Consider the following 16,428-nt stretch of genomic DNA (forward strand, 5'->3'; position numbering starts at 1 on the left):
TCTCGCAGCATACCAGACTCCGAATGGGTCTCAGTAGAGGCCTGCGAGTCAGAAATAGTATCAGGAGCTGCGAAAGTGCTTGAGTACCAAACTGGCGACTGGCTTAGAAGCGTCGTCGGCAGTTTTGTACCTCAGCGGCCTGTCTTTATCTCTGTGTTTTTTCGGAATCCCAAAGTCGGTTGGCTAATACACATTTCTGGATAATTAAACCAAGAAATGAAATATTTAGAAGCAAAAATATACCGATGACCGACAGTGCTCTGATTAAATAAAGCACAAAACCGACAGCAAGGTACGTCGTGGTCAGGGCCTAGGCAAGGAATGCAGTATGAATGAAAATCTTTGCGAGGCATTTGCTTTCCACAAGTAATGCAATTAACTTTTACTGACATCGGTAAGGAGCAAGAAAAAGTTTCCCCATGGGGTACTTAGCTTTAGTTGAAGACTTTGGTAATGAAACTCGAAAATGAAAATTTTAGGAGTCTGCCGACTTGCACTTGCGAACTGCTTCTGCTTCGGGCACTGCACGGCAAGAAAGACTGATGTAATGGCGTTGGCTGCATGTTTTATACCCGTCAACGTGACGTCATGAAAGAAGGGACAGCAACAGACACAGGACAAGACTTTGTTAATCAGGTCGACTGAGGGCTACTGCAAGCAGATAACCCAAATGGAATGATTGCAACAGTGAAACATGAAGAACATCTGTTGCCTTTCTCCTGAAGTCCATAATTTCTTTGGTCTTAACAACATTCAGGTCCAGACTCATTGCCTGGTGTGACAGGAACAAAGTGTTCACCTCATCCTCGTCGTTATGTTCATCCCCACCACTGAGACCCATGACTGTGGCATCAGCGAATTTTATAATATGGTTTGAGTTAAGTTTCACAGTACAGTAATGGGTGAGGATTGTGAAGAGCAAGGGGCTGGGCACACAACCTTAGGAACCACCGGTATTCAGGACTATGTGTTGAGAGGCGTTTCCAGTGCATGCCCATTGGGGTCTACCAAGCAAAGTCAAGAGTCCAGTTACATAGGTGCTTGTTTATCCAGAGTTTCACGAGCTTATCCAGCAGTTGCATCGTAATCAATGTTGAACACAGAACTGAAGTCTACGCACAGCAGCCTTACGTAGTTCCGCCCTTCTAGGTGTTTTAGTGCAAGGTGTAGTGAGACATATTGCATTAGCAGTCTCTACTTGCCTAGTAAGCAAACTGGAGCAGATTGAAGAACTTGGGCAAACCCGCAGATAGACATTTCTTCACAATCCTCTCAAAGCACTTCATATTTGAGGTTAAGATAACCAGTCTGAAGTCAGTGAAGCAGGCAGGGTTGGTTTCTTCAGAAGTGGGACAATGCTAGTTTCCTTGAAACGCAAAGGAACTTTCTGCATAGCAAGGGACGAGTTGAAGATGTCTGTCAGTACCAGACATAACTGATCAGCACACCCTTTCAACACCTTGTCAGGTATGTTATCTGGTCTAGCAGCCTTCCTAAGATTCACCTTCTTAAGCTGAAGTCTCACCTCCTTGGAGTTTAAGGCGAGCACCATCTCCTCTGTTGGCGTTTGTTTTAGAAGGTACAGTAGTGTCCTCCTCAAATACGCCAAAGGAGTTAATTTAGGAATTCCAAGCTGTCGTCACATTGGGATGTTCTGGTCTTGCAGCTCGTGAGCAGCTGTATCCTGTGCCATAGGCTTCTCGTGTTCCTCAAGTCTTGGAAGCGGATCTGAATTTTCCTCCCATATTCCCCCTCTGCCTCTTTCAGATTTGACCTGGCTGTCTTTAACCTTTGTCATTTGCCTTGAAGGTTGAAGATTATAAGCAGTGAAAATGTTTTGGTCCCTTTTAGTTCCTTGTATACTGGTCAAACATTATCAGAGTAGTTGTGGACAATAATCAAGAGCTGAAGGAATTTGAGAGGGGAAGTGGGCAAGAGTAATGTGGGATAAAACTGATCCAACCAACAGAACAAGGTAGTTAAGGATTACCTGATTTGAAGGGGAAATTTCACAGATACACAGTTAATTCTCATATACCAAACACAAAGGGATGATGATAATGAAGCCGAGGTGGCAAGAAGGGGGGACTTCAAGAAATAACATGTGGGATTTTGGATGCAGATCTATGAGAACAACCACTACACAGACTACATTCATAAAGTAGCAGAAAGTAATTTAAGAACCAAGCCAACATAACAATGGACAAAGGAGATTTTGTCAATAGGGATGACTGCAAGCAGGGATACAGAAAACAGGCAAGAGGGGCGGTAATTTACTTATAAAACTGACAAGGAAGCCAGGACACTGGGAGCAAGCAACCAGAGTGGGAAAGGTTACAGAGTAGGTTGAGGCCAAAACAAAATATGGACTGCGAGCTACAGGATGCCTTCCCTACCAAGGATTAATATCGGAGTATAAGCAAAGATAAAGTGATAGGGAAATCATAAGTAAAGCCCTGCAGTGGTAGAGTTTTTACTTGAATCTAAATCACAAGCTGCTGTTAAAAAGGAATTAAAGCATACATTTTGTATGATAACTATAGGAATCCAAAGAAGTTATAAGATAGGGAAAACAGCATAGAAAAGCAAATTTACAAGACAACAACGGGAGGAAATATGTATGGCTCCCAAGTATGCAAAGTCCAGAAAGTTTAGGATCTTTGCTTGGCAGTGTTTGCATATGTATTATACCCCAAAGCAGACTTCAGAGAAGTTTTCCTCAGGTAGATAGCAAATATTAGAGGTGTGATAGGGAAGAAAGCTGCAACTCCGAACATATATTTTGGAAGTATAAGGAGTTGGAAAGATTTTAAAAATTCACTACAGAGTACTCTGCCAGAAATACTGAGACAGAAAATGACCAAGTAAATTATTCTTTTGAGCTTAACTGAATTGCCTAGACATAGTAAGGCCTTGTTTAACTGTTTGCTGCCAAAAAAACAATTACAAGAAAATGGAAAAAGTCTAAACCAGCTGTATCTGAAGCACTGATTATTATAACAACTGGAAGAGGATCTTTAGAAGAGGGAAGGAGCAAACTGCATACAAATAACTGGAAACTGTTGGAACAATACATGTAGAATAATGCAGATGAGGTTTAAGAGAAGGCAAGAATTTAGCAATTTATGTAATACTGGGCTGACAGCTACACAGAAAAGATATGCAAGATGTATATAATTTTATTTTAACGTATATTTACCAATTTCTTAAGTCATAAGTTTTTTTTTTTTTTGTTTTTTGTTTTTTTTTAAGCATTAGGTGGCCAGACGGCTGCAAGAAATCAACATGCTGGCAAAACAGGGCTGTAACCAGTTATGACATTCAGTGAAACAAGTGGCTCTAGTCCTTAACATGCTTGTTTACACAGTCCAAGGCGGCAAAGCATGCATAATGTTAAACAGGAATGCTACTCCACAGCAAGTGCAACTCGCAGCAACTGTATACAAAGTTAGGCTTCCACAGTTCACATGCTCGTAACAACCAGCATATTAAGCTGTTCTGCCAAACTGGTTCCATCCGGCTTCGGAATGCTGACCTGTTATACGGCTATTCTGAAGCATTAAAACAAAGCAGAAACACAAACGCACAACAGTCAAATTACATATTCCATAGTGCTTCTCTCTTTTTCTATCTTCCAATCTCTCCGGACACAGCAGAATGGAGTTTAGAATCCCTTAGCTCCTAAACAATCAATCTCACACCCAAAGGAGAGGTATAATTAGTGGTTCCTGGCTCCAGGCATTATGAACTCTACTCCAGTGAAAACACAGCAATAAAGGTAAAACTGAAAAGTGATGGAGTGCAATTACTAAGAAACTGTCATCTTTGTGAAAAAGTTGGACGGTGATCACAATACAAAACCAGGAAAGAATCAGTAAGAAAAAACTGCATTCTGCAGTTGACTTACTGAAACTTCTTCACCTTCAAGAAGCTCTTCTACAACAATGGTCTCACCGGCTGCTCCAAATGTTTTATCCTGCAACAGAAAAAGAAGGTTTATAAAGTGATAAATGAGCCATTTTAAAATAAGTCTATGCATATAAATTCACTAAAAAGCAATGATTTACCAAATGTGCGTTAGTATGTTGGTCAAAATATATTACACATGCATGCTTTACTGTCATGTAAGCATGTGGGAAGGGGGTGGTTCAAGATGAATAAATGGTCAGTAGAGGACACAGTCTATTATAGTGAAGTTCAAAATCTGAGTTCAGGTACAGACTTCAGTTGATTAAGAATTGAAGACCAGGCAAGTGATCCAATACAAGTTTCTAAAGGTGACAGTTAGCAATGTAGGCAGAGACACCAAAGTGACGCATGGAAATATCACATGCAGATAAACAGGTCCTTCAAAGGAGGAAAAATCAGTTATGCTTTTGTAGACAGAAGTATCAAGCAGCTTCCACTTCCAGCACATCTGTCACTTGCCAACCTTGTGGTCACTTTGGTCATAGCCGAGGCTTCTTCTGTCACTTTGGCAGCTTATCCTGCATTTCAGTCTTGCAATCTGTAAGCCACAAAATGGTGTCCGCCTGATTCTCGCTCACCTCACATTTTTGTGTACATGCATGAAGTGATAACTTTACCACCACCCACTTCCCGCCCCAAGTGGGTTCCTCTAGCAAAATGAAAAATTACTGAAATATACATTTACTAGTATACGCACAAAACAGCAACATTTCTTCTACTAAAAATGCAAGTAAACAGTCACGTTAATTGGCGGCAACTAAAAACCCAGCACAGAGTCCACTTTCTTTCTAAGAGCTAATGCTGTTTTAAATACTGGTTAGGGGACAGATCTTGGCTGCTATGATTACTGCATAATGTTAAGATTCTTTGCCTTCAGATTTAGATTTGTTCCTCCTCAATTTACATTTCTTCGTCACTTCTGATCTACTTCAAGAGTGCATACATTAAGCAACTTAAGCATATATACAGATTCCTCATTTTAACTACATATGGTCCAGAAATTGAATTTTTTATTATGTGAAGTAAAGTATTTACCTTTCTGAACCTCTGATTTTCAGTGGTCAGAATTTCATGCATATTATATGTTAGTGACTGCTACGATGCATGTTACACAAACTGTTGCATGTAGTTAATCCTGTGTTAAACAAAATAAATATTACACCTTTGATATGCTACAAGATCTTTTTTTAGTGTTTTTTTAGTGTTTTCAAAGATGCTACTTTGTAGCTTTTTCTAATTATACTTTCCTTCTGACCAGCACGCCTCAGCTTTTCCCACATTGCAACACAGAGCAAAAACATTTCACTAAATGAAAAATATGTGCAACCTTTGGATAGACTACTTAACTCAAATTTCTCGGAGTAACAACTGTTCCAGACTTGGATCTTAAATACAATCGTACACTTTTATAAGTAAAACTGAGCACTGCATTACCCCAAGCAGCCTGCACACATTGTCACTGAGATGCTCGTGCACTGACCCAGCAATCAAGGAGCCACAATCCTCACCACTAACACCAGTGAGGAGCGTCCATATAGGGAAAGAATAAATACACACAGTAAAGTACAATTTCCCTTAAGAGCACACAGAGATCACAGTCAGTCTGGGGCTGGTTTCTCTCCAGGTCCCCAATAAGACCCCCTCCCCCACTGGCACAGCTACAGGGTCCAGATCTCAGCCTAGTAGGCAAGCTAAAACCTCCAGCACCCTCTCTCTGTACAGTGTTTTGTGCCCCTGCCCAAGTAGTTGACACACACTGAGATAAGAGTTTATACAACCATACAGACAACTGGGGAAGGCTGGCACAGGTTCTCCAGCTATGCCCCTTTTACCCAGACTTGTCTTTTCGGCTTTTCCTGGTTAGGGGTCGCCACAATGGAACTTAGGTCCGCTAATGATTGGCAGTAGATTTTTATGGTGCCGAGTTGCCAGCCCGACACCTAACCTTCAGCGAAGGCACACCCATTCACACATCTTTCGGAGGCCACTCTACCACGGGGAGGACATGCAGACTCCACACAGAAGGCACTCCAGCCGAGAATCTAACAGGAAAACCTCTTGCTGTGAGGCAACAACGCTACCACTGTACCACCACGGCTTCCTCTTTTTACCCAGACTATATGGTAGAAATCACTAGCTGGGTGGTGGCAGTGATTTCTACCCCTTTTACCCAGACTATATGGTAGAAATCACTGCCACCACCCAGCTAATATTAATCAGCTAGCTACTTAAAGGCCCTTATGAAAGGGTGTCCAATTATACTGTGTAATATTATTATCCAAATGGTAAGTGCAACCAGTCAAGACTAGGAGTGACTTGGTACAGTATCACTATATACATGCAATGTACTCTTACAGCTTTAATTATCTCTACACAAAACAGCCACAGTTGAAAGGTTTGAAAATATTTAATAAAAAAACACAAGACAATACTTCTTACTACACAGTGCTAGTCAAGAGTTCAGAGATCACAAAGAAATACTTAAAATAATGCAGTAGAAAAGTTCTGACATCACAGAAAAACTAGTCTAATATTTCTATTTCCTAGCTATATCTAAGAAAATTAGGTTCTAAAATCCTTACATATAGACAGAGGCAGAGTGGTGAGCTGGATGTTCAAGACAAATGCTCAAATGCTCTCATTCTTTCTGTCCTTAAATTGATAACAGTACCACTGATTCATTTCAGATTACATCACTTCTTTCTGGTTTCCAGGCTAACAGACTCGGAGGTTAATAACCCTTGATCTTGCAGCTGGTCAGGAAGCCAGAGCAATACAATAAATTATACATGCAATTCTAGCCATTAACTCTGGCCTGAAAACAATAGGCAGAATGCCTTTATCTAGACATCTTGGCTCAGTTTTGACAAAGAATTGACTTATCAGCTTTGTTACAGCAGAGTGCACGGTTACATTTTAGCAGTTCCACATTTAACACCATTTTCCCATTTAACAGAACAAGCCTGTGGCTTACATTAATATTTACAAATGACAAAATTATCTACAAAATTCTATCTGGCTAGGCTGGCAGCCTTCACCTATCTTCACAGTCATTACGTAGTTTGTATGGACATTTAAGTAAGTTGTGCTATACAACACATCTCCAATCCATTTAAGTATAGGCAGCCTCATGGGGACAACTGCACAAGGTATTTTGGCCTTGTCCAGTTCAACTGTTCCAAATCCAACCACATTTCAGCACAATTTACTTACTGCAAGTGGCACATCTTAGTTTTGAATATTCTTCCAAAAAAAGGATAAGGCACAAGATGCTCATAAGTAGAGCTGCACTACAAACTACATATTTTATCCCTGTTCCTCTGCATATATGATAAAAGGAGCACGCCCATAAATAAAGGTGGAGGGGCACGAGTGTGGGGTAAGGTTTCCTAGACTGAGAAATACTCTAGACAGCAAATGTTGACATGAAAGACAAACCTGACTAACTTACATGGGGGTGTATGTTGCAGGTGCCACTGAGCATGAGATGGGGATATGTATTAAAGACTGCTGTCATTTAAGAAAAAGAAAGCTAAGTAGCAGCACAAGACAGTCTAGAATAAATGCAAAAAGCCTTTGTTAGAGCATGCCAGCTCAAAGCTGTGCAAAAATGCAAAAGGAAAAAGGAACCCCACCCTTGTACAGCCCCTTAAATAACTGCCTAACTGTCCCATGATGATGGCCGGCCTTGGCTCTTCTCAACATATCTGCTAAATGCAGTTTGTTGCCTGGTCTACATCCTCACTTTTATATCACAATTTTGTAAAGCATCATTCTCTGTAATCTCTGGATAACTTCTGCAAGGATTTTCTGAACATGCTTTGCAACAGCTTGCCTGCTTTCACCTGAACTACTTTTATTAGACATACTTGGAATTTCACAAAGATACACTACTTCTACTATCTTATTCTTTTTATGCATCTATAAATGTTCTTGACCCACAGACAAATGGCCTAATGCCTTTTAAGATTACAACTTTTACATCAGTATGGCTGGCACAAACTTGCAATTCAACTAGCTTATTTATCATATTGCACATTAAAATGTTACTAACTAGGATTCTTGACAAGTTCAAAACTTCCTGTTCACACCTACATTCCCAGGCTACATATTGCTGTAACAACTTTCTTTGAGAGTTGTATCGCACAAATTAAGTGCTAACTTTGAAAAATGCCAGATCACTCCCAGAAACCTTTGTCAGTTTGGCTTCTGATCTCAACATAAATGTTTTAACTTTTCCTATCATATTTCAATCCCTCTAACATGGGAAAATGTAAAATCAGAGTGATGAGTCTGAAATATCTAGTCATTCTTAATTTAACTTGCAATATATGCCATCTTTATTCTACAGCTTCATTTGCCTCTTGTCATGGTCTTCTTGTTTAAATGGATTTTCAAGCCTTCAATAACCTTTGCTATAGTTTTCTGCAATGCCTCATTTATGACGTATCAAACAGATTTTCCTAACATTTTACTTTCCAAATGGCACATTACATGCACACAGTTTGCAACTTTGCCTACATTTTTCACCAAGAAACCCTAGTTTATAACTTGTACTGAAAATAAATTAGCATTCTTGAGACCAACTACACTGGTCTCAAAAATCACTTTACTCAAACCTTTTGGAGCAATGCAAATGCAAATCTGGTCTTTCTTCAGCAGTGACCATACTGTTTGCCAACTCTGTGGGCTCCAAGTGCTTTTTAGTGACACCTAAGCTTTCCATTCCCTTCAAATCCTGTTCTACTGAGAGCTACTGGTATTTTTTTGGGAGTAAATATCTGTTTATTTGCATTCAATATTTTCCTGACAAGTATCCTATGTCCGCAAATAAATCTACATCATGGAGCCTGGGACTTCCAGCTAATTAACCGGACTGCCACCAATATGAGAAGTCCCCCCACTTAAACCCAGGTCAGTAATTAAGAAGCCTCACTACCAACTCCAATGCGGGAGCATCATGGGAAACACCACAGCACAAAGCACACAAGTAAAAGTCCACAATTTCCCTTAGAGCACAACAGGAACATGCTCTATTTTCTGGGACTGGACTAATATACCCCTGTCCACCCCAAATGTATTCCCTTAATATACACTTCAGAGCAAGGTGTTCCAGTTTAGGACCTCTGACTCAATAAATTCAAATTTCACACACTCAAACACTTGCAGGAAGCTTGAGACAGATTTCCAGCTGTGCCCCCTCCCCAATACAAACAGTAAACACTGCCACCAGAGTTAGACAGGTCTACACACCCTTCAAAAGGTGATCAATTATTAAAAATTGATCATCAAAATACATGACAGCTATGACCAGAAGCAGCCAGGCATTCGAGGTGACCTGAGGAGTATCAAATAAGTATAAACACACTATAAATCTTTAAAGAGCATACTGGGTCCAGCTACAATGTAAAGTAATGAAAAACATTTAATAAGTAAAATGATTCCAAGAATGTAAATCAATAACTTTCAATAAACACCAGCATTCAATCACCAGAAATATACAATTAAATTGTAGGATAGAATCCATATTAGAAAAACTGAATAACTAAACTTTCCTAATATAAAGAATATTTGTGTAAGAACTTACCATAACCATAGATGTCCTTCTCTTCCATGTTGCAATATTCTTCACTTTAGGGAGTTGGTGCCTGCAGCACCGGACATCTGGCAAGTATACCAAGTCTTGAATGCAGGGGTACGTGTAACGTTACATGTCACAGCCATAAACTGATGCCAGCTATGTCTGTGACGTCTGCACGTACCCAAATCAGAACTGCACGCCACAAAGATAGCCCCCATGTAATAAGACTAGTAAAGGGTAAATAAACCCCTTCGCAGACAAGGTCACTAGCCAGAGGAAGAACCCAGTTTATAATAAGAGCAAGAGTGGGGGTAGGTGGGTGGGACTGAATACTGCAACATGGAAGAGGACATCTATGGTTATGGTTAAGTTCTTATACAACTATTCTAGGTCCTTCTATTCTCATGTTGCTGTACTCTTAACTTTAGGGAGAGTACCAAAGCACTTTAGGTAGTGGTGTGGGTGGCAGTTGTGAAAGCAAAGTCTATGCGACCCTGCAGAATAGACTTATCAAACCATGCTCCAGCCCTGGAGATGGAATCCAATTTGTAATGCTTGGTGAAGGTATGTACAGAGGACCGAGTTGTTGTCTCCAGAAGAGACAAGTAACCAATGCCTGAAACAGCTCTAGTGGAATGGGCTTTGACGAGTCCAACTGTTTCCCATGAAAGGAGTAGCAAAAGGCAATAGCCTTAGAAATCTAATAGGTGATTGTCTGTTTAGACACGGCCTTTCCTAAGGCACTGGAATGAAAGACAAAAAAGCTGATCAGATTGCCTGAGGGATTTGGTCTTAAGTAGAACCTCAGTTGTCTACGAACATCCAAAGAATGCAAGATTCTTCCTGAGGAGTTCTGTGGCGGAGGGTAGAAGACAGGCAAGTTGGTCTGATTTATGAAAATCTCATTAACTACTTTCAGCATGAAAGAGGGGTTAGTTCTTAGGGAAACCCTGTCTTTAAGGAAGACAAGGTAGGAGGGTGAAGCCATAAGGGCTTGTATCTCTGATACCCTCCTGGCAGAAGTGAGAGCTACTAACAAGACTGTATTCCTGTACAAAACTTGTGTGGAAGAATGGCCTGGCTCAAAGGGAGCTAATGTAATTTTTTTCCAGCACCAAGCTAAGGTTCCATGGTGGGGGAATAGACTTAGGAGGCCTGATATGGAGGACCCCTTTCAAAAACAGCTTGACATCTAGCCTGAAAGCTAGGGGAGGAGTCAGGGGAAGGATGGCAGAAAGACATACTTTTACTGAAGAAAAAGTCAACCCTGAATGCAGCAATTCACATAGGTAGGAAAGTACCAGTGGAACAGAAGCTTTAGATGGGTTTGGTTTACTCTTACGGCACCAACTGGAGAATCTTTTCCATTTAAATAGTTTCTCCTAGTACTTGGTTTTCTGGCCTCGCAGAACAGAGTATGTCCTCTGAACATAGGTGCCTGAAGGGGATCAAAACTCTCACCCACACAGTCAGATTGAGAAGTTGTGGATGAATAAGGGATCCCTCGTCTTGTGAGAGTAGGTTGTAGCAGTGAGGTAACCTGTAGTGATTGTCCTGGGCTAGATGAAAAGTAAGGGAAACTAGCGCCGTCTTGGCCATAAGGGAGTCATCAACAGGATTTTTGGTTTGTCCTTCTGTATTTTCAGGACGACTGTGAATCAGTGGAAATGGCAGGGAAGGCATAAAGGAACATTCCCTCATCCATCCATTGGAGGGTGTCAAGGTCCTGCTTAGGGTGTCTGCCATCATGTTGTCTTCTGATGGGATATACACTGCTAAGTAAATCTGTATTGCTCTTGCCTGGGACCATTTTTGAACTGCCAGACTGCATACAGGGTAGGATTTTGTTCCTCCCTGCTTGTTTAAGTACCACAAGGACTGTCATGTTGTCTGTGATGACCTGCAATGTGCCTGGCAGAAGGATCCCTTAAAAAGCTTGAATTGCCAAGCAAAGAGCCAGTAACTCTTGGATTGATGTGGTCCCTTCTTTCTGGAATGGACCATTCTCCCTACACCTTGTGCTGGATGTTGGTACTATGAAGGACAGCTCCCCACCCTAGGTCTGATGCATCTGTGTAAAGATGCTGTTTGGGTTGAGGAATCTAAGTGCACCTCTTGATTGAGGGTGATAGAGATCCACCAGCTGAGTTCCTTTTTTAACCAGGGCAAAAGAGGAAGATTCACTTCTAAGGAATGGATGTGTTGGTTCCGAGAATTTTTCAATACCCACTGAAACTTCATGTGCATCCTGGCTAGAGGGAGCATGGGGATCAGGGAAGTCATGAATCTCAGGATTCTCAAATTCTCTGGATGACATGGATGGTAGTGGTAGGAGGGATTGGAAGATTTGTGTGAGAACCCCCACTTTCTAGGTAGGGACAGACTGGCATCATGTCTGCACTTATCCTGCAGCCCAGGAAAAAAAGGTCTTTTGAATGGGTCATTTGGGACTTTAAATGATTGACAGCAAACCCTAGATTTTGTAGAATCCTGTAAACCCAGTTCAGATGTTGACACAGGGTAAGAGGATCCTGGTGAAGGATCAATAGATAGTCTAAGTAAGGGCAAATTTGTATGCCCTGAAGTCTGTCTGCAATGAATGGGGCTAGACATTTGGTGATCACTCTTGGGGCCGTGGAAAGTCCAAAGGCTAAGGCAGAGAACTCTAAATGTGAGGAACCCACAGAGAAACACAGAAGTTTCCTGCAAGTGGGGTGAATAGGGATGTGAAGGTATGCATTCTTCAGATCCAGGGAGGCCATGAAAGCTTGTGGAAGAATGCGAGGAAGATGCTGTAATGTGAGCATTTTGAAGGTTGGCACCCTGAGGAAGAGGATGAAAAAGATTAATAGAGGATGGGTCTCCAAGGACCATTCTTTCTTGGAGCCAAAAACATCCTGGAGTAGAACCCCTTGGTTATTTGCTCTTCGGGTACTACTTCTATAGTGCCCCGAGAGAGAGAAAAGTTGTGCCAGGATGGAAGGGAATAGTGAAAGCTGACTGGAGGGAGGCTGTGGAACCCCCTGGAAGGGTGGAGATTCCCACCAAGTCATAAAATATCCCCTTTTGATGGCGAGCATCCACCCAGTCTGTGGTAATTTTCTGCCAGGAGGGTAGGGATAGGGTTAGGTGTAGGGACAGGGGGGTGGAGATGGGTAAGGGAAGGGACTCGCAGCGGAGGAGCTCTATCTGAATCTGACCGCCTCCAAAAGGATGAGGGTGTAGAGGTGGATGAAGCTCTGGGAGCAGATGGTTGCCTTCCCTTGGGGTGGGAGGCAGACGAATGAGAGGACTGCCTCAAAGCTGGGTTTTGGGGGGTTAGTTCCTATGGAAATTGGGAACCGGTGACACCAGTAAGTGTTTTAGATTTTGCAAGTCTTTGCCTTTTCCTGCAGTGACTTAAGTAACTCTGCAGAGGCAGTTCTAAAGAGTACAGATTTATTTAAAGGAGCATCTAACAATTTCGCTTGGATATCCAAGGGAATATGTTGGTCTCAACCATGAGAATCTCCTCAACACTGAACTAGACACAGCCAATTTGAAAGAGGCTTCAACTGCATCACAGCTGTACTTGATTGTCTAGTAACCTGGGATGCTGTGTTCAGAAGGGTGTCCAGTTGAGCCTTGGCTGGTGAGTCAGGCATATCAGACAGCAGAGTAGAGACCTTGGTCAAAGAATCCAGGGCAAACTTGGCCATGCAAGTTTGATGATTATTATGGCCAATGTGGTAGTATAACCTTCTTCCCCAACCTGTCCATGAATTTGCTATCCCTTAAATTAGTAGGAAGAAATGGAAGAAGTTAGTTGCCTTGAAGATTTGTCAGCATTAACTGTAACAGCAGGATCTGCTGGTGGGTTCTTAAAAGGGTGCTGCTCCTTTGAAAACACTTTATAAAATTTGTCTGGTCTCTTGTTAGCAGGAGGCTGGGACTCTGGGCTTTGGGAAGCAACTGAGAAAGCATCATGCAAAGCTGTGACTAAAGGAGGAACTGCAGATGGTGAGGGCTGCCCCATCTGCAAGAGTTCAAGTGGAAGGTGTCTCTGAGTCTAAGTAGGGAAATATAGTGTCCCCAAAGGAGAAATCTTCTCCCGGGGGGGGGGGGGGTCAGGAGCGAGGGTCTCTTCTTCCTCAGGGGTAGAAAAATCCTTAGAGGATTCAATCTGGGAGCAATATGTCAGGGATTCATCTGAGGAGTAGTTTTCTTCAGACTCCATCTATGAAGCAAGTGGTTGGCTTGACTGGGGAATCTGGGGCTGGAGTACATGAAAGGCCTTGAATAAGAACTGAGAAAAGGTCTCCCAAGCTGGAGTAGAATCTTGGGCCTTGTGGTTTTCTTTTTGTTTCTTTTTAAAGGAGTGGAAGGAGAAGGCACAGAAGTAGGCCTTGATGGTGTAGGAATGGGTGGTAAGGCAGTAGAAGGCCCCTCAGATGCCATGAGCCATGGTTACCCCTCACCATCAGGAGCTGATGGTTGTAAATTATAGTTGTGTACTTACCATAACTTGGCATCTGTGTTCTGTTGTCACCATTCCTCATGTTAGGGTCTTGAATCTGATATCCGATCCGAGCCGGCATACACAGACAACAGCTTAGCTCTAGCGCCTCCCCTCCCATAATGCTCTGCTTCCCTCCACTCCCTCAGAGTTTGCATAAGGAAAGAAGACAGACCAAAGCACTACCAGTAAAACAGGACCACCATAATCCAACCAATCTTCCAGGACGGGGGCTGGAGGGTGGGACAGTGATGGTGACCACATCACAGATCCCAAGTTATGGCAAGTACATAATTATAAATCTGATGTTATCTAGTCACCATTCCTCACATTACAGTCAGAGTTCCCAGCTACCCAAATCCTGGGAGGTCTCAAGGAAGGCCATGCCGAAGAACCGTGGAGCCAAAGGAAGCCCTTCCTCTAGAAACCAAATCCAACTTATAGTGGGAAATTAATGTGTGAGAAGACCATGTTGCTGCTGCACAAATGTCATCTAAAGACTGATGATCTGCAAAGGCAGTTGAGGTAAAAACTGCCCTGGTGGAGTGTGCCCTCACTGTTGCAGACAAAGGAATACCTTCTGAAGAATAAATGAAGGAAAATACATTGCGAAATCCAGCAGGAGACACTTCCAAAATTCCTCTGCCCTTTCTATTCATAGAAAAGACTACAAATAGCTTGTCTGAACATCTAAACTCTTCCGTTCTATGCAGATAAAAACAAAGATGATGGTGAATGTCTAAAGTGTGCAGTATGTATTCCCCTTTATTAGAATAGTTAGGAAAAAATACGGGAAGATGAATACATCGATTGAGATTTGCTGTCGAGGCCACTTTAGGCATGAAAGATGGAGCTGGCTTCAGAGACGCACTGTCCTTATGGAAAACTAAGTAGGGCAGCTTGATAGTAAGAGCTTGCAGCTCCGAAACTCTCTTCGCCGAAGTTACTGCTACTAAAGGCAGTCTTCCAGGAAAGAAATTTATTATCGCAAGAGGCCGCTGGTTCAAAGGGATGCTTCAATGCCTGCAGGACCAAAGTTAAATCCCACGAAGGAGCAGGATGCTTCACCGGAGGCTGTAAGAGAAAAGCACTTTTAAAAGGTGCTTACAGAGGTGCAAGGAAAAGGCAGAATCACCACTAAGGTAAAAAATCTAAATTGCTGCTAATTGAACCTTAATCGTGGAAAAACTGCCCCCTTCCCTAAAAAGAGAGGTCAAAAAGAGAAGCATCTCAGGAACAGCGGCAGAAAAGGGGTCCAGATTCTTACTCTTTGCCCATACCGAAAACCTCTTCCATTTATTGGAATAAATCTTCCTAGTGGAAGACCTCTGGGAAACAAGAATATCCTTTACTGGTGAAGAGAGCCTGGACTTAGCCAAAATCATTGGAAGTGGACATACCACACTGTCAAACGGAAGGTTTGAAGGCTCGGGAGTGGAAGAAGAGACTGGTGAGACAAAAGATCCGGAATTAGATTGAGCACCCAGGGTGGATGCCTCAAGTGAGACTGTAGAAGGGGGAACCACGAGGCCAGAAGGGGGCAATGAGGATCAATTGACTCGAGGAATCTGGCTTTGTGAAGTACTCTGGGGAATTAAAGGCAAAGGAGAAAAGGCATACAGGAGACCCAGAGGCCAATCATGAGTAAGCGTGTCCATGGAGATTCCCCCCCCCCTCTGGGGGGATCAATGCAAAGTAGCAGCTGCACTTGTGGTTGAGAAGACATACAAACAGATCGCAGCTTTGGTAATCCCACAGACGAAAGATCTGTTGGGCCACCAGTGGATTCATGGACCACTCATGCGGGGTCAAGATAGCCCTGCTCAATTTGCCCACCAACACGTTGGATGCTCCAGGAATGTGCATTGCAATGAGAAAACGCCCTGTGGCCATTGCCCATTCCCAGACCCTCATGGCCTTGCGACAAAGCAGATAACATGTGCGACAAAGCAGATAACATGTGCTCCCTTGCTTGTTTATATACAGAACAGCCATGTTGTCAGAACTGCAATTGTTCGCTGAGGGAGGCAATCTTGAAAGGCTTGCAATGACAGAAGGACTGCCCTCATCTCCAGAACGTTGATGTGCAGTTTGGTCTCCGATGGCGACCATGTCTCTTGGACAGTGTCCCTGGAAATGTTCCCCCACCCTAGGAGGGAAGCATCTGAGGTGACTGTCGCTGTAGGAATTGGTGGAATGAATGACCTGCTCACTAGAAGATCCAGTGAACAAATCCACCAAGTAAGATGCCTTCGACACACTGAGGGTGAGAGGAGTGGCAACCACTTAACTGCCAAGGTCCACTGAAAAACTCTTGTATGGTACCGCGCCATCGGTACCAAATAAATGGCAGCTACCATGGATCCTAGTGCTCTGAGAATGA

At 42.6% G+C, this 16,428-nt stretch overlaps 1 protein-coding gene across 1 annotated transcript in view; it reads right to left on the bottom strand.

Moving 5' to 3' along the window:
* The window catches only part of GART (phosphoribosylglycinamide formyltransferase, phosphoribosylglycinamide synthetase, phosphoribosylaminoimidazole synthetase), a 1,783,038-nt gene that overhangs the window by 1,105,763 nt on the left and 660,847 nt on the right, over window positions 1-16,428 (bottom strand). The window contains exon 6 of the mRNA XM_044072949.1: window positions 3,908-3,976. Coding sequence (XP_043928884.1) covers window positions 3,908-3,976 — 69 coding nt within the window. The remainder of the gene's footprint in view (window positions 1-3,907; window positions 3,977-16,428) is intronic.

This window comes from Protopterus annectens, chromosome 5.part1 (assembly GCF_019279795.1).
Source record: "Protopterus annectens isolate FY-2018-M chromosome 5.part1, PAN1.0, whole genome shotgun sequence".
Lineage (NCBI taxonomy): Eukaryota > Metazoa > Chordata > Ceratodontiformes > Protopteridae > Protopterus > Protopterus annectens.